The 23221-nt window shown below is 39.3% G+C and overlaps 1 protein-coding gene across 1 annotated transcript in view; it reads right to left on the reverse strand.

Annotated features, from left to right (window-relative positions):
- Positions 1–1136: 1136 nt before the first annotated feature.
- The window catches only part of LCP2 (lymphocyte cytosolic protein 2), a 29569-nt gene continuing 7484 nt past the window's right edge, over positions 1137–23221 (reverse strand). Inside the window, exons 4-22 of the mRNA XM_040078358.2 lie at positions 18524–18589; positions 17644–17675; positions 16903–16937; positions 15458–15662; positions 14611–14723; positions 13693–13762; positions 13403–13486; positions 12618–12643; positions 12511–12530; positions 12300–12404; positions 11370–11400; positions 10679–10691; positions 9546–9666; positions 7116–7165; positions 6167–6270; positions 5274–5357; positions 4366–4521; positions 3467–3650; positions 1137–1244 (exon numbers count right to left, since the gene is read on the reverse strand). Of these exons, the coding sequence (XP_039934292.1) occupies positions 3528–3650; positions 4366–4521; positions 5274–5357; positions 6167–6270; positions 7116–7165; positions 9546–9666; positions 10679–10691; positions 11370–11400; positions 12300–12404; positions 12511–12530; positions 12618–12643; positions 13403–13486; positions 13693–13762; positions 14611–14723; positions 15458–15662; positions 16903–16937; positions 17644–17675; positions 18524–18589 (1438 nt within the window). The 3' untranslated portion in view covers positions 1137–1244; positions 3467–3527. The remainder of the gene's footprint in view (positions 1245–3466; positions 3651–4365; positions 4522–5273; positions 5358–6166; positions 6271–7115; positions 7166–9545; positions 9667–10678; positions 10692–11369; positions 11401–12299; positions 12405–12510; positions 12531–12617; positions 12644–13402; positions 13487–13692; positions 13763–14610; positions 14724–15457; positions 15663–16902; positions 16938–17643; positions 17676–18523; positions 18590–23221) is intronic.

Here is a 23221-nt window from a genome sequence, read left to right on the forward strand (position 1 = left end):
CAAGTCAGGGAATATGATTTATATTGATTATAAACTCGTTGCAAATGTTTCTGGGCGTGTTTGGGGAGGGTCATTAACACTCTGTTAATAGCGACCAGGTGAGTTCATCCCGTTAATGTCACCGTGGCTCCATCTTGTGGCTGAATGATCATTCTCGATCAATTTTCGATCCTGTAGGAAGAGGTTGGTCGGAAACAAACATGAAAAATGATGAGGAGAGGAATCCATAGCCATGATTAATTTCACTGCGGTTGTTTCTACAAGAAGAAAGTGACAGGAAAAAAACTCCAACCCTGAGTGTTTAGTACTCGCCTTCCATATCCGTAATTAGTCATGTTGAGGTGGATAATTAAAAACTGGGGGAAGTTTCAGTAAAATATTACATAAGAAAAAATGTCATTAGTATTATGATTATCTGTATCAATGAGTTTATGAATCATATTTGCCCTGCCAGTCATGTTTTGTTCCTACTTCATGCAGGTGATCAAAAATTCTGACGGACAGTTTAACCTTGAGGCTGCGATTAAAAACGTTGAGACAATGTCCAATGAGTTGAAGAAAATAAATGGTAATTCTGACTTCACCATCCAGTTAAACACAAAACTGTGTGAGACATTCTTCTAAGAGTGTGCAGTTGTGAATGGCCTGGTTTTCTGGGTTTTAATGTGATGAAACAATAGCTTTGCTCTTGTGTTTTGAAAAATTAATGGAAGAGTAGTTAGAGAGCAATAGAATCGTGTTAGTTAGCCATGGGAAACCTAGGTGATCAGTCATTCCTTTCTAGGAACACTGGGGGTCTTCTAAAGCAAATATTACTAACATGTTAACACCAACTGAATTTAACTGTCTAGAAGCAAAAGAAACAAGGCAACCCTTCAACTTTTTGAGAGAATTGATAGGTGAACACAAAAACAGTGCTGTCTGTCGATTATCATTCACCGTCATTCAATAAATGCCATGCTGATACACTGCCCTTTGTCTTTCAGTGGAAAGCCAGCTACTGCTTTGTGACCTGATTTTGAATTTCAACCATCCTGTGAAGGCCAAAGATTTAAGAGAAGCTGAAGAAAAGACGTGGAGTTTGACAGATTAAGTAACATCCGTTTTCATGTATTGTCTTCTATTAATACTGCTAAAGCTGCTGCTGCTTCTTCTTCTTTCTTCTTCATCTTCTTTCTTTCAATTAAGTTTGAACTGTATAATGATAGCATGGTTTCCTGCAGTTAGACTATTTTTATTTTAAGCTAAACATGTGGAATGGGGGAAAAAAAAAAAAAAAAAGTAGGTTAATGGTTCTTAGAGGGGTTTTTCAACCCACATTTCCCAAATTAAGCCCACTAGGGCTGGAAAGACTGATGTAGTTAATTAAAAAGGTCAGGAAACTGGGCATGAAGTTTTTCATGTGGCTTACTTATTTTAAACAAAGATATGTTGGAACAGTAAGAAAAGATTTGAAATTTACTTTAAGTCACTGCTCTCTTATGTCAGTTGTGCTCAGGGAAACAGGATAAGAAACTGTCAGTGGAGGAGGAACTGCAATTTGTGTTTTGAGCTTCTTTCCTCATCTGAAAAATACTGCTGAGGAACGGGTTGAAGAGCAGATTACTTCTGAAAAACCAAAAGTACTTTTCATTGCAGTTTCTGTAACGTCTCTCTAATGCAACCAGCTACAAAAATAGGGAGGAGTTTGTGGTTTCAATGCTCTATCCTGAAATCTTCTTGGCCCAAGATTTGCACAGCCACTATTTTCATGTAGTTCATTGCAATTAATATTCAATCATCCTTTATTTGTGGACATGTTTGAATGTTGCAATGTATTTTTATTCTTACACCAAATATATTTCTCTGAATAATCAAATAGAAATTTATTCTACTTTAAAAATATGCAGTGTTAGAATTTGTTATTCTGGTTTATATTTTATTTCACTTTCACTGGTAAGATTATTTAAAATTAATAAAACACAATTCCATAGGAGGTGTTTCTGGATTGTCAGATTTTTCAAGGCAGGGAAATGGGATAGATTACAGTTTACAAGTGTCAGTGGTGATCTGGGGGAAGTTGTTCTTAATTTTAACTGTTTTTGAAAAAGACAGATTAGAAGTGACTTTTCTTTCACCAATTCGGAGTCAATTTTTAAAAATATTGGTCTAGAAGCAGATTTTGTCAGCTGAAGAATTTTTTAAATTCTATTTGTCATCTTCATTTTTTGACTCAAAGTTGCATGGAAATGAACTTTGCTAACTTTGAAGTCCAGCTCTCACCTAAACATCTTGGAAAGGAACATTTACAAAACATATCTCTATAAGTAAAACTGATTATGAAATCTGATTGTGTTATCTGGGAAGATTTACAGATTGTATGAAAGTTATCTGCTACCTTGAATTTTAGTTCCAGGGTTTTAACTGATATAGACACAATGGCTTTAAAGGAGAAAAGGTGTGACAGAGTCATAATTATCAAACCAAGATCTTGTCAGAATACAAAGGAAATTGAAACCCATGGTAAAGTGTTGGATAAATCCCACTTAACAAAGGTGAGGAAAAACTCTTGATGCAGGATGCTTCAGTGTTCCTCAGCTGCAGTTTATATTTTTGAATGGTGAGTGTCCCTTTTTTTCTTTAAAAAATACAGTAAAACAGAAAGCAATTGTGCAAGAGGAACTAAGTTTGGCCTGTGTGTGCTTTCTAAGAGATTTGGGAAGGTTCTGCCACTTAAGGATCAAATGATGATAATTTTGTTGATGTGTTCCCTGTAAAAATGCAGTCTTGACTCAGTCAGAAAGACACAGCTAAAGAGAGATCTATGTGGAGAAAATCTTTTTTCTGAGTGAGGTTAGAGAATTGTAGGAAATACAAAATTCCAGTTGAGGGCTGAGGCATGGAATCCCCAGTGCTGTAGCACAGAGGATGTGCTGTGCGTGGTGGCTTCCTGGAAAACTGGGAACAAAGAGTTTCACAGCTGAGCAACCCAGACACAGATCCTGACAGGCACCTGCACTTCCAGGGTTGGAGGATTTTTGGTGCCACTGAAACTTTTGTGTCTTTCAGATCTGAGGTGATCTTTTCATAGAAGGGAGCAGAATTAGAGTTATTGAGGAAAAAATTGGCTTTTATTTTGTCTACTCCTCAGATTTGACAATGTTTGGGTCTACTCTGTATCACTTCAAATAACAAAATTGCTGCTGCAATTCTGTTCTAAAAAAAAAAAGAGCTCCTATGAAAGCAGGATATTTATTTATGGTTCATCAAATTTGGTGTGGAAATAATTTCAAGAGGATATACATAACTTGGAAGATAAAAAATTATCATGTGCTGTATGATTAATGGAGAGTAATAAACACTTAGTAGGAAAATTATATTTATAGAGTACTGTATTTAAGAGGTAATTTAAAAATAACCTAGTCCTTTTTCTTTGAAACGGAATTTTAATGACTTCATTATTTTAGTTTGCTGAAAAGGGAAATACCTTGAAGCTTAGAAACTTCAGTAGGTTTCAGAATCATATGTGATCTTCTCTAAAGTTTCATTTAAATAGATCCTGCAGCATATTTTAACATGCACTGGTTTCTTGAACCTCTGTCTTTTCCATCAATCAGAAGAAGGGGTGTTCTTTGGAAGTGGTTAATGATGTCTGCTACAGAAGAAAATTCCTGTGGGATGGAAAAAATGAGAAGGCTAAGGCCAAAATATCAGAATTACTACTAACCAGCAGAAGCAAAAGGCTTTTTAAAAAATTATTAATATTTATCAGTATTATAAAGATATATATAAGGTCCAGATCAACGTTCTCATTCCTGCCATGATCTGTAGCTCAGTAGCTCTGTGTACAAGCTGCTGCAAGGTTGTATAATTAATTTATATGGTCTTGGTCTGTCTAATACATGCTGTTGTCAGTGTGCTTGATGTGATGACTGTACCTGAGAGTTCAGAGGTGGCTGATCAGTTCAGGGGCTCTGTCTCAATCAGAACTGCCAGGAATGTGCTGATCAGCCTGTCTGGTGCCAGGAAATCCACACAGTCCTGCAGGCTGGGGCTGAGCCACCAGGCTGGGAGCAGAGCTGCAAACTTGGCAGGTACGGATTAGCTCTCAGCTCTGCATTTCCCTTATCTGGTATCTCAGTGGTAAACAAACATTCCCTAACCAGGCACGTGGATTTCTAATGGCTGTGTTCTAAAGCCATCCCTTCATTCCTGGAGTGCAAACAGCATAACCTGATTCTACTTCCAGCAATAACAATATTCTCCTGTGAGTAATTCTGAGACAATAAGCAGAATTCCAACCCAGGAGAACAGTCACCTGACAATGAGGAATGAGGCAGGAGATGCTTTACAATGAAGAGAAGTAGTGTGAGAAACACATAATACCTCTTTTCCTTTTAAGCTGGTTCCTAACAAATATAAGTTGTCATGCTCCTGGTACCGGATCTGGATGTTGTACACTTTATCTCTGTACAGCACCATCAGCACGTATGGGTGAGTAACACTTTTTCGTGAGCTGTCTCTCACCAGGAATGTTCCATCCTGAAACATGAAAAAATGAAAGATGACAAATAGCAGACACTTCTGGGTTTGATCAGTGTAATAACTTTCACTAGAGCACTTGTGCTTTTAAGTGTTTTTTCTTTCTGAAATCTTTTTCCTTTCTGCTAAGAGAAACTGCACTATTAAAGCATTTAGGTATTTTGAGAAACGTGTTGTCTTTCAGTTTGCTACTTCAAACTTCCCTCTTTGTTACAAAAGCAGATTCTAAGGGAAGGTAGGAATGGTGTTGCATAGGGAGAGATTCCTTTAAAGGAGGAAGTAAAATATCAAAGACCAAATCTCACATCACTTTAACCAGAAGAGAAGTTCATTTCCGCTAAGCACCAGTCACGTTTCCTATGTGATGTATTTATAGACAGCTTAAAATATTGATATTGTCTGTGTAATTTAGGTAAAGGCAGTGATACTGTACCACTCTCTCTGCTTTTCTTAATTTCAGATCTATTTTGACAAGTCTTCCATTGAAATCCCTTTCTTAAAGGCACTGAGTGGAGCCTCATGAGCTGGACTTCGGTGCAAGTTACTGGTGTGGTGCACGTGCCATCTTCAGCTCATGACAACTGCTGTGAGGCAGCACAGGGTAACCACAACCCCCACAGGAATAGTTTCATTTATCTTCATGATTTTAATTTATTTCCGCATGTCCAGATAAGCCTCGTTTGAACCTGTACTTCATTTTGCTGGTCTCCACGGCCTAGGAAAGGCTGGGATGCCCAGCCCTCTGCAGGTACCTTGTTGATCTTGCGGAGCGCTGCCTCTGCCTCGGGCCGGCTGACGAAAGCCACGTACCACTCATCCCTCAGAGAGCCCTGGGGCTGGGGGACAGGACAAGGACAAGGTCAGCTGCCAGGGAATGGCAACGTGCAAATAAGAGAGAGAGAGAAAGATCCCAATGTGAGGGATATGTGGGTCTGTGTGCAGAATCTCTGGGGGTGTGTGTGTCACGGATCACACTGCTACTTATTGTGGTATAGAAAGTGCTGCTGAGTTGGTTTAAATTACCTGCTCACTTTTTGGTGATAAATTTGAAAATATTACAGATCTAGCTATAATGCCCCTGCAAGTAAGCTAAAAAACAGGTATTTCCAAATACTTTCAGTAAAGTAGCATGTTCTCGTTTGTCTACTTGGACACTAGGCAAAAAGGCATCCTTTGCTTTGTTTGTCTGTTTGTTTTCTAACTATCATCTGAGACAATAATGCAGACTTCCTATGAATGTACTGTTTATGGTTGCCCAGCAGTGTTATCACCACGAGTGGTTTGCTCTAAACTTGTTTTATATAAGGAAATGTGAAGTAAAAATGCACTTAAAGGAATGAGTCCTCTACTCATCAAAGTTTTGTGGAAGGAGAACTGAAAACCTGATGCTGCTTGAAGGCAGTTGTGCAAAACAATTAATCCAGCAAACAAGTATTTTACTTCTGTTGTTCTACTGGGGTTCAGCTATTATTGTTTTTCTTGGTGAAGACAAAATAAGCCACTGCAGTTTGACACAGAAAAGGAAACTGAAAGTACTCAGTAGTGTCCTGACAGTGACTACTGACTAGAAAAACAACTTTGAAAGGTGTTCTCTCTCAAAACCAGAAAACTCGCTGTCTTTACAGTTATGGTTCATGTTTTGTACCTCATCTTCCTCTGTGTTTGTGTGGTGAACAGTCTGTCTGCTAGGAATTGGCAATGGGGGTCTCGCGTCAGCTGGGCCTCTTGAAGGAGATCTGCTGTTGCTGCCTTCAGAGATACAAAAGTAGAAAAACAAGGTTAAAAACAGGAAAATAATTTCATCTGTGCACCCAGGGTGTAGGATCTTGATTTTATGAAGCATGAAGTATTTGTATCATCCTAGTACTGAGACATCTAGAAATTATTTGAAACCAGATTCTCTGTGAGAACCAGGGTCTTTACATAATTCCATCCTTGGTGCACAGGGACTTTAACTGAGCTCTTGCAGTTCAGATGTCCATAAGAATAGATGAACTTGAAATAGGGGTGACATTTTATCAGTTTCTTTACCGCAGTTACTCATTTGAGGGCATCTTGGTTCCTTTAGAGACAGAAGTAATATTGTCTCTTGGCAATTCTTGCCTTCTCAGCAATTAGAAAGTAAAAAATGTCACTGTAGGTCATTGATAGCTGTTACCATGTGCAAAAAAATTACTGGTAAAACAATTGATGTCTAAGATTTTTTTTTTTTTTTTTCTTACAAGACAAATAGGGAGCATATTTCACATGAAAAGCATTTGCTAACTTTTGGGGGAGTATTAACATACCACAGTGATTTGCATAGCTCAGCTCTCAGTACTGTACAGAAAAGGATGGTTATAGTAAGCTGTGACACTGGTTTAACTAGTCAGGAAGCCCAAACTTCATGGGAAAAAAAAAGCCCAAAATCTTTGATTCAGACTAACTAAGGTATACAAGATGCCTTTTGGGAGCTTGATAGTTTTCTGTTCACAGTCCAAACAGAAACAACCATAGAAAAATAAAAAAGCTGTTATATTGACTGCACTGAAACTGAAACTACCTTTCAACTTTCATCCACTTAAAATATATATATAAGAATGCAGGATACAAACCTGGATGGAAGCGTGGTGGTAAAGAGCCAGTTGAAGACAGGTTTCTAGCACTGTTTAAAAAAAAAAAAAAAAAAAAAAAAAAAAAAAAAAAAAAAAAAAAAAAAAGAGTAGTCAGTATAAATACATTTCTCTACAATATTTCCGTGCTCTGATCACCTGATCTGAACTTTGTGCCTGTTTTACAGAATGTGAGAGCCCCTTGAGACCTGTGCAGGGTGAGGAGAGCGTTCTCTTTTCTTCATTTTGTTTTTCTTTCCTTCTTTCTTCGTGTAAGTGGATCCACCTTTAAGTTTACTTGGAGCTCAGTATCTGGCATAAGGTAATCAGCAAAGGCCACCGAGACTTCTGTACCAGGATCAGTGCAGGAAAATCCTTCAGCTTGTGGAGTTTTCTCAGGGAGTGACCCTGTCCTTCCCCCGGAGCAGGAAGCACAGGGAGCAGCTCTCCTGGCCTTGCTCGCTGCAGGGTTCCACTCACAGGGTTATTTTTCTTGTGGCTTCTGTAACATTGTTGATGAAGATGCAGCTTCACATTTATGTTGCAAGCTGGGAAGGGCCAACACCGTCAGGGACTGGGGCATCACCAGCCTGAGGAACGGCTGAGGGAGCTGGAAGCTGACAGGGCTCAGGAGGGATCTTTTAAAGCACCTGAAGGGAGAGCCAGGCTCTTTGCACTGGTGCCCAGTGACAAGACCAGAAGTTCCCTCTGAACATCAGGAAACATTTTTTAATGCGAGGGGAGCCAAGGACTGGAGCATGTCGCTGGGATTGCTGTGGAATCTCTCTCTTTCCTTGGAGACATTCAGATGCCATCTGGACAGGGTACCAGGCAGCCTGCTCAAGGTGACCTTGCTTCAGTAAGGAGTTGGACTAGAAGACATCCAGAGATCTCTGCCAACCCCAACCTACATCCAAAATCTGCTCGAAATGGAGTCCCACTCTTCAATTTTTTGTTGTTATTTTTTGTTTCTTCACCTAATTGAGAACAAATGGCCTACACTCCTTTCCTTTACTGTTCATATTTCACTTCTGCCTAAAGGAGCTGTTGAAAAGGCTCTGAGATAAATATGCTAATTTTGTTTGCACAACAAAAACACCCTATCATGACTTGATTTATGGGAGAGAATCAGTCAAACTGGGAGCCTCTGCTACAGCAAAATTTGGCAATGCTCTTTGAATATAAGCAGAAGTGTTCATCATAGGAATAGTTCCATTTGCATATGACCTTGCTATTGCTACTGCAGTATTTGTTTTATTTGGGTGTCAGCAGTTCCAGAGAACGATGGTAAATGTGAGGAATTCATCAAAGAGCCATTAAAAAAATACAGAGATTAGAAAATGTGCATCAGACTCAAGGAGCGCACTCTAAGTCATCAAAGTCTAAGTCTGTTGCATGGTACCTCAGAAATCAAAATTTAATTAGGGACTCTTCTGTTTAGCAAATGAAGGCATATCAAATATTTGTAAGTTGAAGCTGGGAAAAAAATTGCAGCAAGGTTCACAATTTTAAATAGGAATTATCAACCATTAGAGTAAAATTTAGTAAAAAGGGAGGTGAAATTCTTTCAGATTCAACTCCAAACAACGGGGGTTGAGGTTTTTTTTTTAGTTTTGAAGAGTGAGGAGTTGCAGCTCTAACACTTAAGCTCCTAGAGTGTGCAGGACCCCTTTGTCCTGAATCCTGCCTAGGTCTGTGGGGGATAATCCCTTCCCCAAAGGACTGGTCATTCCTATGAATCCTGCAAGCAATGGGAGAGGTGTCTCAAGGATGGAAGCCTTGTACTGTGTAGGGCCTTGATGCCTTAGGATTTGACTTTTATATTTTTCAGATCCTGCTTTAAAACTCCACAGCCTGTCAGCTTCTGTTCTCCCCTTTCATTCAGATACAACAATTCCTCTCCGGGCCTGGAACTCAAGGACACCTCACTGTCCCAGGCCCTTAGAGACGTTAACAACAGTGATTTAGGGGGAGAAAAATTTGGAGTAAATGACTTCATTACCTGAAACTGTAATTAGAGGATTAACCCCTGATGTGTAAATGAACCAAACTTTTAATTTAAAACTCTGACCATCATCCACCTTGGGTGTAGCCCCTCGGAGTCTTTTGACTGCCCAAGGTACACCTACTGAAGGCCTTCAAGAAATACCTGCTTTTACACTCTTAATCTTGTCTAGCCTCTGCTCTCGGTAGCCACTCCAAGGCATCAGTTTAAAAAACTTCCTTGCTATAAAACAGAGAGATTCATGGTTTTTTTTCTTTGTTGCCTGATGTACAGTCTGCTCCACTGATACAGAGCTTCAGTTCTATAGATTCTTCTAGATAGTAGGAACAGCACTAATTAGCATTTTGTAGATGCAAGAGCTCAGTCCCAGTAGTGAACTCTCAAGAGATTGAGGTTCAAAAGGAATGACCAATAATGGTGAAACAAACCTTTCTGCAGCAGGAATGCTGTTGGATCCCGGCTTAGGTGGAGGCTTGACAGATTTGGGTGGGAATGCATTGGAGCTGTATGGGGGCAAAGACAGCTGGGGCACTGGTCTCTGGAGGGCAGCTGTGGAGAGGAAGAGAAGGAAGCTTAAATCCTATGTGAGATATTCTTAAATGAAGTACAATGAAGAAACACTGTCACCTTATTGCTGTTTAATTAGATAAATAGAATGCAATAAACAGCCCTTGATGTGTTAGTAACAGATTGGAAGCTCATATGGTCAGCTGAGAACTTAAAATTAGGTAATAAAATTAAAAATAAACCGGAACTGGCTTGACAACATTTACATTTTCTAAGTTCTGTTTTGGATAAGCCACAATTCAGGTACCTTAACTACAGCAGAGCAACATTTTCTGTCACGTTGCTTCTAAATAGCAGATTTGGTATCACCTTTGTGAACACCATTCTGAGATTTCTCCCAGCATGAAATGAAACATTTTCTTTCTGCAGTGTCCTCAGACCTGAACTAGCAGTAAGAGTGGAACAGGTTAACTGTGCTCTGCACACCTTAAATAACCATATTCTTTATGGAGGCTTACAGGCAGTGATAATTCATAGAGATTTGGCCAAATGTCCTGCCTCTGTTGTGGAGTCACTTTACCAACTTAATTTCAGAAACCAGCATTCTGCAGTAATTTATAAACACTCTTGGTCCATGGAAGAAGTTCTGCTTCTGTTCATAAAAGCAGCCAACATTGCACAGAGCCTGGTGCCAGCAGGGTTTGCTGAGGACTGGGACACACCAGGTTTCTGTTTCCAGCTGTTTGATGCTGTATGCAGAACACAAATCTCTCTAATGCCATCTATTTCAAAAAAAGAAATCCTGCTGCCTGGTAACTGGCTGACTGAAGGAAGCTATTAGTTATTGATTTCCTGGGGTTTGTGGCTTTGATATATAAATCTGCATGAGGCACTTTATAAGAATTTTACAGCCTATCAAGGTACCACCTGACTTTAGAAATGGCTCTAAGGAAACAACTCTGAAATAATTTCCTTTTTACTTTTTTTTTTTTTTTTTTTAGAACTAAGACAAAGCAAGATTTTAAGTTCGAAAAATCACTGTAGAAATACTTACTGTCTTCCTCTTCCTGGGGAGACCAAAAAAAAAAAAAAAAAGACATATTATACCACAGTTCTTTGGAGTGTATTACAAAACAAAATCTGGATATTGGTGAATTTTGAGTAGACAAGGACTCTTAATATTTACACTGCCACTTCCCTCTAAAATGTTTTTATTATATATATTATATTATTATATATATTATTATATTGTATTATATATATTATATATAAAATATTATCTATTATATAATCTTTAAAGTTGGCACACTAAAGTGCAGCTATTATTTAAAACAAGATGTGTGGTGGATGTCCCATAACACATCTTGACCTAAAATAGTCAGAAACTCTCAGGAGATATAAACTTCCCTTCAAGTGTAGACTCTCAGAGTTATCTGAAAGTGCAGGTTGCAGGTCAGCTGAAAAAATACCCAGAAACCCAAATCTTATTTAAGCAAAACCACTTCTCCTATGTCATAGAAGAAATCCTGGCCTTATTCTTGGTGTTATCCAAGATAAACAGGGACAAACTGAGCTTGACACAGAAGAGCTGTTTAAAAACACCCCACATGCTAGGAAAGATCCATGAGTATTCTTTATAATTTATAAAAGAAAGTTTACCTTTTCCAGCATTATTAGTTTATATAGGTACTTAATTTTACTGTAACCCCTATACTTTTAAATATATGCTTTGAGACTATACTTACTTCATTTTTCTTGTGTGGTGGCCAACTCTGCCTGAAATGAAAACAAAACACTCATCATAGGAGAAATAATACTCATTCACTTTGTGTGCATTAGGCCATATTTTCAACTAGAACATGAATTTATAGTAAGTTTTAAAGACTGTTGAATGCAGAAACATTTTTTCCTCATAAAAACATCTAAGATTCTAATTTTCAGCCATAATCCAAGGCATTATTCTAGTCCTTAGCCAATCTTGATTTTACTTATAAGGAAAATGCCTGATTAATTGATTGTAAGATTAGATCTTAAAACAAGTTTGTACAATGATGAAACATTAGTCTTCAAGCCTTGAACTCATTTATAATATCTGACAACACTGCTGGAGCACATCATAAGCAACAGGCTTTGTTTCTCTGATAAATTATCCTGGCTGATTAGCAGATGTCAGTTATTTCTTCTCTTGTTTTGAGCTCAGTCAGTTCAGCCCCCAGGTTGTCTGGAAAATGCTGGGGAATGATCCAGTTCTGCTAGAAAATGCTGCTGGCTGTTAAGAAGGAGTTTTGCAGGCTAATAAAATCAATGGGATGAAAGTAAAGCTTTCCTTTTCTAACACACTAAAACAATAGCAACAGAACTCATGGAAGAATGTTCCCTAGAGCAAGAACTTGCTCTGGTGGAAAAACATGGATCATATATATCTTTGTCCAACTTGGAAGTGAGTCATGCCCCGTGTAATGGCTCTTTCAGATACGACTGGAGAGAGTTTTTCTGCATTCACACCTTTCTGCAGCTTCAAGAACATCCTGTGCATATTAATAAACCAAAACTTTGATATCCACAGACCCTGCTGTCATGCAGTACCGCTAAATCAGACCATGCTGTGTTGCTTGTCCTTATTTTTGTTACATTTATTTTCTCATTTATTGAATTTCAATTAAATGAGGACTTACTTTCCAGGGCTTTGCTTCCTTAGAGGAGGTGGATTGCCTCTTTCATATCTGTCACTCGGTGGGACAGGAGGTTTTGGCATCATTGCTAACTGTTCTCCCAGAGATCTAAAACAGGAGTGAGATGATGAAATAAAGGCAAAAATTAGCTTATTAAGAAATAACTGGGGAATACTGGCAATGAGAGGATCATTTGCAGAGGACAAATTCTTACCTTAGCTGTGAAACCAGAGGCTGGAAAACAACAAGAAATAGTTAAAAGAATGTGTAAGCATATGAAAAATAGGCAAAAACTATCAGTAATCACGAAAAAAAATTTACCTTTTCAGGAATGCATGGCTTCTTCCCTGAAAACAACAAAAGCTTACATTTAGAAAAAAAAAAATTAAGTTAATTAATTAAACTTCCTATAAAATAAATGAGTTTCAAATAAATTTGAAAGTTAATCTTGGAGGCTGAAGAACTCACATCCTGAGAAAAATATCTTGGCTTTGCAAGTGATGGTAAAATTGCAACCTCTCTTACTGAAGGGAAATTTAAATATTTTCAACATGGCATGTGTCACAATCACATAATCTAAGGTTCAGCATTGAACTACTGGATACTTTTTTGCAATTATATTACAGATAAGAGTTTAGATAATAAAATTGTAGAGTAATATCTGTAGATACTTTGTATAATGTGGTTTTCAGGTCTGAAGGAAATGCCATTTTTTTCTGGGTCTTACTAGTTCTCAGCCTTCTTTTAAGTCTGTTGCCACATTACCTACAGCAGTATATGCAGAGTTTCATTACATTTGTATGCAAAGGTGATTTCCTCCTTTAACCTACTAAATATTTCCTTGTTCTATCACTTAAGTGCACATCAAACCTTTATTGCACAGGGTTCTCGTAATGTCTTTCTGTTCCCCTGTCTGACCCATGGTTGGTGTTTTCTAGATGAAATTTCTCTCCCACTTTGTAAGTTCTGCTCATGCCATTTATCCATAAACAGATTACTTTGATTACATTTGGTTGAGCTTTGTTCTTTTGCATTAATTATATACAAACTGATGATTTTCAGTAATTAAAGTAACCCCGGTGATATTAATGTAAATAAATACTGACCTGATCCTGGGCTTTCTCTTTCATATGGCGGAACAAGGCGATCCAGAGGGGGTTTTGTGCTTCTGTCTATAGAAGGAGCTGGGGCTAAACACAACAACTATGTAAGGTCATTTGCTGGTATAGGTCAATATAACTTCATTTTGCATAGATTAGAACCGGTGTTAGTTCTTAAAATAACAATTCAGACTCTTGCATGAGTAGCAGAAGAGAGTGGAACTGAGGGAAAAGAGGAAGAAGTGCTGCACAGTCTGTGGGAAAAGCTTTAGAAGGAGAACAGCAGCTGTACTCACGTTTCAAAGGCTTCATGTTTCTGTCTCTACTCAAGTCGTTGTTGCTTGGTGGAGGAGGGAAAGCTGGCAGCTAAAACAAGTATTTAACAAGTGGTTAAAATGTGGCTTCATCTTTCTGTTTGGAGTGTATTAACCCCACCACGCACATCTGCCAGTCCTGTGTGGTACAGCTCAAGGAGAGGTCTCTTGTCACTGCAGGGAGGACAGGAGCCAGGGGCCCCTCTGAGGCATGACCTACACCGTTGGGTTTTGCTGGATGCAGAATTGCCTCCATCTGTTGTGTCTCCCAACACCCCAGTGGGATGTCTCCTCAGGAGCGGGGGTGTATTGTCAAAGGAAAGGAACAGGAGCTTCAACAATGCTGTTGTGTCTCTGTGACACTGCATCAGACCAAAAGTCCCTCCATGACATCCTAAACCTTTACTTTTGTCAACATTGGTATGTTTGGTGTACATCTATTCTGGCAGACACTGAACCTATAGTGCCAGCGGTCAACAGCACAAGAGCTCTCAGATTTGAAGTATTCACAGCAGGAAAAAGAAAGGAATCAAATCTTGGTCATCAATGTTCTGATGGTCCTAATTCAACTGGGCAACTGCTAAAAGTATAGCTTGGAAAAACATAACCTTTTTTCAAAACAGAGGCATCTCTTACAAATGCATAATTTATGTGGGAGAGGCATTCACAAGTAGGTGTATATTTCCAGTGTAAGAATCAATGAAGTAATACGAAATAATTGAATATATTTCTCCCATGAAATTTAATTGTTCCTTGAAAAATGGTCACCTTGTAACAGAGTTCAAATCTATTTTGATGATTTCCTCTTCATACACTAGGTGAATAAAAATAGCCCTACTCTTGGACTCCTAAGGAGGTCCTGGGATAGGAGATAGGTGAGATATTAAGAAAGGAACTTACAGTAGCACTTCTTCCCCCAAATGAGGCTGGTCCTGGGGCTGGGCTAGGTCGCTGGGGCGGTACTGGAGGCTGATGTGGAGGCTGATGTGGTGATCTGGTTGTTGAAGGTCTGTCTAAAGAAAACAAAAATCCCAAACTAAACAACTGCACAGAGTTTGGTTATTTAGTACTCATTCTATCTTTATGGCAAAGAACCCTTAGAAGAACCTGGTTACTGAAGTTAATAAATCATGAAGATATTGCTGTTGGATTGGACTGCTTTAGGATCAGTGTGCTGTGTTGGGAGGTCCAGGCTGGTCTGTCCCTATGGAGGTGACTCCCCTGCCAGGCTCTTGGCCACAGGATTTATTTCCTTCCCTGCAGCACAGTGTGTGAAACACCAGCCAGTCTGAATGGCAGCTTTGTGCTCCTGAATGGACTCCTCCAGGCTGCTGAGGAACCAGACATAAAACAAAAATGACAGGCAGGGACAGCTGATTGTTCTTTTCCCAAGTTTCACTAGAGGTTTTTGCCATTGTTGTGACAACTTGCTCTGTCCAAGGTTGCACTGCTAAAGCTACTGCAGCATGTACAAGTGTGTAACTTCATACAGGCTCAAATCAAAGGCCAGATAATGCACACATGACACAAAACTAATCTTTATTCCAACAGAGCTTATCCAAAGTAGAAAATGTAACTTTAAAAGTCACAGACTCACAGAGTTTGTATCACTATATCTTGCTCATGAACTACACTGTTACCTTCAAGGAAAAACCTTCTGTATTCCATTATCAGCCTAAAAAGTGGCTGATAACATGGGAAAATCTAATTTGTACATTATTAATAGGATTTAATTATCAGTAATTACCTATATAATCTGTGGTGCTTGGAAGTGACTTGGCAGGAAATATGACATTGTGATGTGCTTCATCATTATTGGATGGAGGTGGCTCATAGCCATCACTGTCATGTTCTGCTTCCTCCGGCTCCTCTGTTGGTGATTCATAGTCAGCCTCATCTTCCTTGTCTTGGTCTTCATCAGGGCTTTCGTAGTCATCATCATCATCATCATCCTGGCAAACGAGCATAAAAAGTGGATGCTGGAAGAGAACACTAAACCCTTCAGAGTAGTTTCCTTGTGGCCTTTCACTGTTCTATTTTTCACTCTGGAAAATACCAAATTTTTACGACCAGTTTGAGGGGGGAAAAAAATCTGTTGAAATAATATGGGGGAAGGAGGCAACATTCCACTAATGCATGGAGCACTCGGGAGTTTAAGAAAAGAAATAAATATCATTAGATGACAGCGAGCAGCAGTGAGAAGTCAAGATAAGGTGCAAGTTTACTGAAATGCATGAAGGGAACAGACAAGGCACCAGCAAACAAACCAGTGTTCCTAGGAGCACAGTGGAGCAGCAGTTGATGCTGCTGATATTCATCCTTGCTTTCTAACATGTCCTCTACAACATGCAACCCAAATTTGAAAATTATTCATAGAAACTGAGGTCTTTGATTTGGGTCTTTGTGTCCTCCTGATCCAAACCAGCCTCGTTTGCAGGACCTCATAAGGTGACAGTGTCAATATGGTCACTGCACATCTGTGCAATCTGCCAAGGCTTGAGAGAAAAAGAACACTCCATTTATCACTGGTACCACAGCTGGAATTTCCAGTCCCCTGCGCTGGCACAGAGCCCAGGTGTTCTGTAGGTGGTAACTTTCATCTCCAGTGCTCCCGGAATAGCTGCAAATCTCCCGCGAACTTAGTAACAAGTGTTTTCTATAAACGCCTCTTCCTTTTGTTTTTGAAGAAAAGCCATTAGCACTGCTCAGCCTCAGAGATCTTTAATCGCAGGCTGTGCATCAGCAGCTGAGGTGAGTGTGTTTCACCCAATGGCCTTGTCAAGGCATTTCCTATGCCAAAAGGCAGAAGGAACTTCTGCAGTCTAAGTGGCTTAAAAAAAAAAAAAAAAAAAAAAAAAAAAAAAAAAAAAAAAAAAAATTACTGTTCAACAAATTGGCTCTAGAGAATAAAACGGCAAGAATTTGCCATTGAACAGCACAGCAAGCTTGCATCTACTAGATACCTCCTTTAAGAGCTTGAAACAGGCATGTAAAATTCAGCTGTGGTTCTGTGGAAGGCAATTCTGTATTTCTGCGGGAGAACCTTTTCTCAGTGAGGACATTTCTATGCAGCCACTCTCATCATTCCTGCTTTTCCTGCCCCAGCTGCCCCCAGGCGTGCTGCCCAGGCAGGCAGTGCAGGAGGAGACAGCCCCCCGTGAGCCAGGGGCTTTTCTTAACCCAAATACTCACAAATGAAGACCAGCCACCGTCATCCTGAGCGTACCCTGTGGAAAGACAACCACACGTTCCTGAGCATGGGCAGCTTTGTCAAAGACGTAATAACTTGGCAGAAAAACCCCAGCAAATCCCAGGTGAGCTCTGAAGCTCAGTCACAGCTGAGCTGTTCTTTCAGAGGCAGGCTGGCAGTCACCGTGAGTAACATCCTGATTCAAAACCGAGATAAAGCCGCCCATTGTGACACAATCTAGGTGCTGGCACTTCAAGTTTGTCCCACTTCCAATTTAAATTATATCATTTGAAACAAAATTCTTTCAGAATGAGCCCAGACTTCTTAGCTCCTTGTTTAAGACTATTTTAGCTTTCATAAAAGAAGGGTTTGGTTTTTTTAAATTTCAGCTTCCCTCTCTAATTTAGTGCTGCTAGGAGGAATGGCAGGGGGTGGAGATGTTGGAACAGAAATATATAAGCACTGACACAGTTTATTGGGTTAAAGAAAGACATTTTGATGATTCTCAGGTAAAAGTCTCTGCTCTTCCATCTTCACCATCTTTTCTCTTTAAAAACATTTTTGTTCTTACGTATTGTCCTGCATCTATGCTTTTCTTTTTACTCCCATATTTTCATTTATTGTTTTGGAATTTTGGTTCCTTACCCTGCTCCCCTCTGTTGACTCTGCTCTGCAAGTATTAATTTAACTTTTTAATATTTTTAAACACCTTTTGTTGTTAGGGTCTGCCAGTATATACTTACCTGTGTTTTCTGGAGTTTTTTGTGTTTGGGCCCTGCAACAAAGATACAAATAATAAATTCTTTCTATTAAATGTTTGATGCTTCTTGCAAATAAAGGCAATAGTTAACTGTTACAGTAGAATGAAGTTTGCATATATGACTTTAACTCTCCCCAAAATGCTAAAAACACATTAGTTGATACTGATATTAGTTGATAGGATCCTAATAAAACCTGAACTGTTTCAAGAAGAATTGAAGTCAGAGAATTCAAGTGGTTTGAAGCAAGGGGACTCAGTAAATACATTTACCAGACCTGAAAACAGAAACTTCAAAGTCAAGTTCATAAATGTAAGGTTAAATAAGGTTTTTATGGTTTTCAGTTCTGGTTTTGGATCCTAGTGAATGGAAAGGTGTAAAATCACGTTATCAGATGATGCAAAACCATGTAATGTAGACTGGACTTAGTTTACATTGTGTAAGGTCATAAATTGTTCTTTCCTCATAGAATGTTCTGGCAATTTTTGCTCTTCCGTTGCAAATATTATATTCAGTGACAAATATTAAGAATTAAAGTATGTAATGATGTATAGATCTGTGGAATGCATTAATGATTATTTATTATATGACTATGTTTCATGGCCTTCTTAAAGGCTGAGTGCTCAGGTGGAAAATTGCATGAAATGTGCAAATGTTACATGGTCCTGGACATGGCAGAAGTATCTGGGGTGTTCGTGGGCTCAGGATTTGATATTCGATATCAGATGACTTGATGAGACAGAGCTTTATTTTACAGAATCCCCAGGTTGCACTTCTGATCCAGGCATTATTGATCAAATGAAAACCAGTCCAGGAAAGATCTCTCTGAAAGCTTTGAACAAGAAAGCTGAGTTGTCTTACTCACCATTTTGGAAGGAAAGAGAGCCTCCCTTCATTTTTGTTTATTTCTTGGCTTAATTTACTTACAATTCTATTGGAAAGAAGAACACAAATAGTTTTAAAAAACCCCAATCATCACTTGTCAAAGCTGCTAAATCATTTTCTTTGCCATTACACCTCAGTATTTGCTAAATTTAATCTGGTATCTCATGATTATTATTTACTATGTGATGAAACCACTCAATTTACCATCTTATTGCTAAGTTGTGCTACAGCACATCCAACTGCAAACTAGACTGGTTTTACCTCGGTAAAACCCCATGTTGTTGGATTGTGTTTAAAAATAAACATTAAACCCAGCAAGCCTTAGGATCTTTGGGTGCTGTAGACATCACACTGCTTCAAATGAGGGCCATGGCATTTGTGTGATTTTGCATAGAAAAAGCAAATAATACTTCAGGAAAACAGAGTTTATGGCTGCAAAAGCAGGGATTAAATGTTCCCTGAGACTCTTCTCTATTCTTTTTATGTTCCTTCCTCTGCAGCCAAGCCATCCCTCATCCACAATCCCTGCAGCAGAAAAGAGGGAAAGGCTGATCTAATTCCATGTTTCAATACATTTTCAGGGCATGGCAGAAATATTCATGGGATATCAAAAGACTATAATTTTATGCCTGGAGAGGTCTTTCCAAGTGGAGGAGAGTCAGTACTGAGATTCACAGGGTTAATTCTACTGAGTGACCAGAGCTCTGCTCTGCTGCTAATGAAGTTTGCCTCTATGATTATTTTGTTTCAAAGAAATCTTAGGATGAACCATGATCTGATTCTGAATTGCCATGATTTCTTATCGAGGAACATCCAACTGAGAAAGTCCTGTGGCAAACAAAGCAAATTGTTTACATAAATCAAGTTCAAAATATCCCATTTTACTTCCAGCTTGTATTGTTTAGGTATATCAGAGACAGCAATTGTGGAAATATAAGTATTAGGTAAAAAATCAGGAACTTAATGTATCCGTTTGTCTCAGATTGTAAATTCTGTAAAATCTTGTTTATTAATGTAGAATTCTTCCCCACACATCTTAGACTGGGTCAATCAAAGTTGATATCAATTTTGTAAAATATTTGTTTATGGCCAGGGAATTACCACCCTATTTTGTTTTTCTTCTCCTTTCATGTCTTTTTCTGCTACTCAGTAATAACAATCCCCTAGTTTTTTCCAAACTACCTAATTAGTGCATCTTTCATGTCTAACTGTTCTTCTGAGCCAGGACTGGAGGAAGACAGGTTTTCAGGCCATCTAATATGAAAAACAAGCCAACAAAATGAAGTTCTTATGGATCAGGGTGATAGTGCTGCCTGAAAAGGATGAAGATGACCGGTTGTTGGAGTCCAGGGCATTCCTTTGGCTGCCCTGGAGGGTCAGGAACCTGGACAGGGGGGTCTGGGACCCCGGCCCGGATCTCAGAGGGACATTGGCTTTGATCTCAGTCCATGGGAGAGGCTTCCAACACTGAGAGATGAATTACAGGCCACAAGAGTGTGAAAAATAGGAGTTTAGCTTATCACAGGGTGAAAAAACAGTAAATCTAGGTTTCTAGCATTGAAGTGAATGGGGGCAAGATGGAGAATTTGGGGCATTGTCTCCTGCTTCTTCTTTCTTCTTCCCTCACTCCATTTCAGCAGTGACATTGGCACAAAGTAGTTTAAGAAGATTGGGTCAAAGCAGAGATGACGTGTTTAGTGTAAGTGATAGGTAGTGGCAAGTAATGATAAATAAAGAATACGTAGCAATTAGTATAAAAGATAACGACAGCCCAGTTCGGGAGGAGTCGTCAGATGTCCAGGCAGCTGCAAACATTTTGCTGGGCACTGAGAAAATTGTAAGATAAGAAACAATAAACGAAGCATGCAACCTTGAAAAATCAGAACCTGAAGACTCCGTCTCTTTCATCCGTTTGGCACAGAGCTTTGCAGAGGGCAAAAAGACTCTAAAACCACCTGAATGTCGGGGAAAGCCCATGACAACCGATGTGAAGTTAAGGATGTGCACTCAAGGATCCAAGTACGAAAAGAGAAAGAATATTGTTTATGTTTTCTTGTTTAAGGCAGTATTTTGCAATTTTCTGGTTTGAAGTCAATATTACCATGCTTGCCCTTTTTTGAAATAAGCACATGCACAAGTGTTAACAATTTCTGAAGGATTACAGCTGTCTAAATCTGACATTGTTACCCAAGCAAGTTGGATAAAGCAAGAGAAACGCCAAGTTATTGGCACAGGAGTGCTCTTGCTCTTCTTTCCTATGGAACCAACTCTGTTCTGCACAAGATACTTCCTTTTGATGCAGGGGATAAGGAAGTTGCTGAGTGAATAATAAATTCCATGTGAGACATGAGGAAGTTTCTTGGGCTGAGCAATGCTCTGCACAAATCAGTGCTTTGGTCCAGAAGTGGATTATGGAATTTGTCTGTGCCTTATTCCCTGATATAGAAGAGGCAGAGGATCTTTCAGAATGTCTTGGGGTTTTTTTCAGCTAAAGAAGTAAAATGAAGTCCTCCGGTTTTGGAGCTAATAATTCTTAGAGTTCCACTTCCCTGGCTGTGAATGAGACCTGGGTGTTTGGAAGCTTTCTGGACTAAAGCTGGGCTGGCTGCAATGAGGATTTACACCAACTGGTTTTTGAGGGAAAACTGACAGGAGGAAGTTGATCGTCTTACCTTGCTGCCAAAAAATCAATCATATAATGCTTAAAATACCGTGTCTAATCTTCACTTCTAGTTTATCTGAAATGCTTCAAACCAATGGGTTGATCAGAAGAAAGCAAATTTTAAGAGGGTCGCACTTTACAAGCAACGTTCTTAGGGAAGATTGGTGCACCGAGCAGCTGAGCCTGTCACCATGTGAGGAAGGAAGTACCAAAACCACACTGCTCTCTGAGCTGTGGGAGTGGATGATAGGAGAGGATAAGGCAACAGCACTTGCAGAAAATGTTACTCAGACTTCTCATTCTCTTTCTACCTCCTCCACCAGTTGCTAAACTTAAAACTGGCAGGAAGCTGAAATTTTAAAAAACCCACAGAACCAGCCCCCAAAGCAGGACTCCAAAACTGGCTTTTGTTCACTTAACTGCAGATACTCTTGACATGAGTAGAATCCACTCTGCAAGTATTGGGACAAAGGGCTTCAGTTGGGTAAGAGAGGCGGAATACAAGTTCCTCCAGGGCCAGGAGGCTGCACAGTTGCATACTGAGCATTGTCAGGAGCATAGCTGGTGATCCAAGTCTTTGGTTTGGCCTTTGAGAAGACTCTGCTGGGCAGATGCAATGCTGTTTTATTGACTTCAAAACGGACTGAATACCAGTTATGTTACAAACCTTGCAACAGCCTTTAGACCCCATCTGAGAGCCTGTGTGCACACGCACTGACATCTGCCCAAGGCTTATCTTTTTAATAGAGAAAGTGCAGATTTTGTGCACGCTCTCAATTTTTATGTTTGCACTTTTACTCTTCTGAAAGCAGTACGACTTTCAGGCTGTGCCATGTTTGCAGGCTCTGGCTGTGTCACACTGAGCTGGCAGATGCCATGAGGGCAATGATGAGCTTTCTGCTTCTGGAAATTTCTGCCAGTGCTATGGGAAACACTTTGGAGTGGGATATGCCTTAAGATTTTTCCACAAGGCTGGAAATTCCAAATCTCGGTTTTGCCATGAACCTATCCCTGGAATAGCCAGAAGGATCAACAGTGTCCTGAAAACTTGGAACCCTTTTCTCTCAAGATAGTAAACAATAGGAGTGACAGACTAATTCCAGTGTTTATATCATGCTTCCAGTGTCAACCAACCACCAGCGTTATTTGTAATGAAATCTTTGCTTTTTCTGTTTCTGAATTCTGACCACTGTTGCACATGCTTTAAAATATTTTGCAAGACTCCAATTTGTTCTCCACAAGTATAAAACTTCTTGATTTGCAGTAATGCTAATGAACAGTAGGAAAACTCTGTTTTTCTCTTAAGCTGTAAATTGGCCTCTTGCTTCATAAGATTTATTATCAAAATGTTAGTAATGCCCTCCTGATTAGATCTGAGTTTCATTTAGGGTGGATGGTCAGTGTCTGTTCTGTGTAAAATACACCAAATCCCTTCCCAGTCTCAGCAGTTTATCTCTTTTAGGACACTGTGTTTTTTGTGAGGATTCAGGTGTGTATCTAAACATAGTGCTATTAATATTAACTTTTGTAGCAAAGTTTTCCAGAAAGAGTTCAGCCCTTCTAGTGGAGAGTGCTAAAGATTTTAAGAAGCATTTTAATTTTCAAAATAGTGCTTAAATCTGATGGGGGTTTTTGGTTTCTATAAAGAAGCCAAAAGTTTTATGAAGACATTCACCGGTAACAGGGCTGGTGGAGATTCATTTTCAAAATAATAATTCATTAGTAATAACAGAAGGTTATAGAGTTTTATAATAAGATTCAGGAAATGACATGTCATACCTTATCATGACAACTGTGACCTACTTGAATTGTACTTGTGACCTACTTGATTCTTGAAAAGTCTCAGAGTCATCCCCAGATAATGACACAGTTATATTCCAAGCCTGAGCAGAGGGTTTGCTCAGAGATAAATGTTCAGCAAGCCCACCCACTCAGCTCAGGAGTCCTGTACAGAATGCAGGCTGTGCTTTGCAAACCTTGTGTGATTCCAGGTGTAGGCTGGGATATTCCTGCTGA

The sequence above is a fragment of the Hirundo rustica genome, chromosome 14 (assembly GCF_015227805.2).
Source record: "Hirundo rustica isolate bHirRus1 chromosome 14, bHirRus1.pri.v3, whole genome shotgun sequence".
In the NCBI taxonomy this organism is placed as follows: Eukaryota; Metazoa; Chordata; class Aves; order Passeriformes; family Hirundinidae; genus Hirundo; species Hirundo rustica.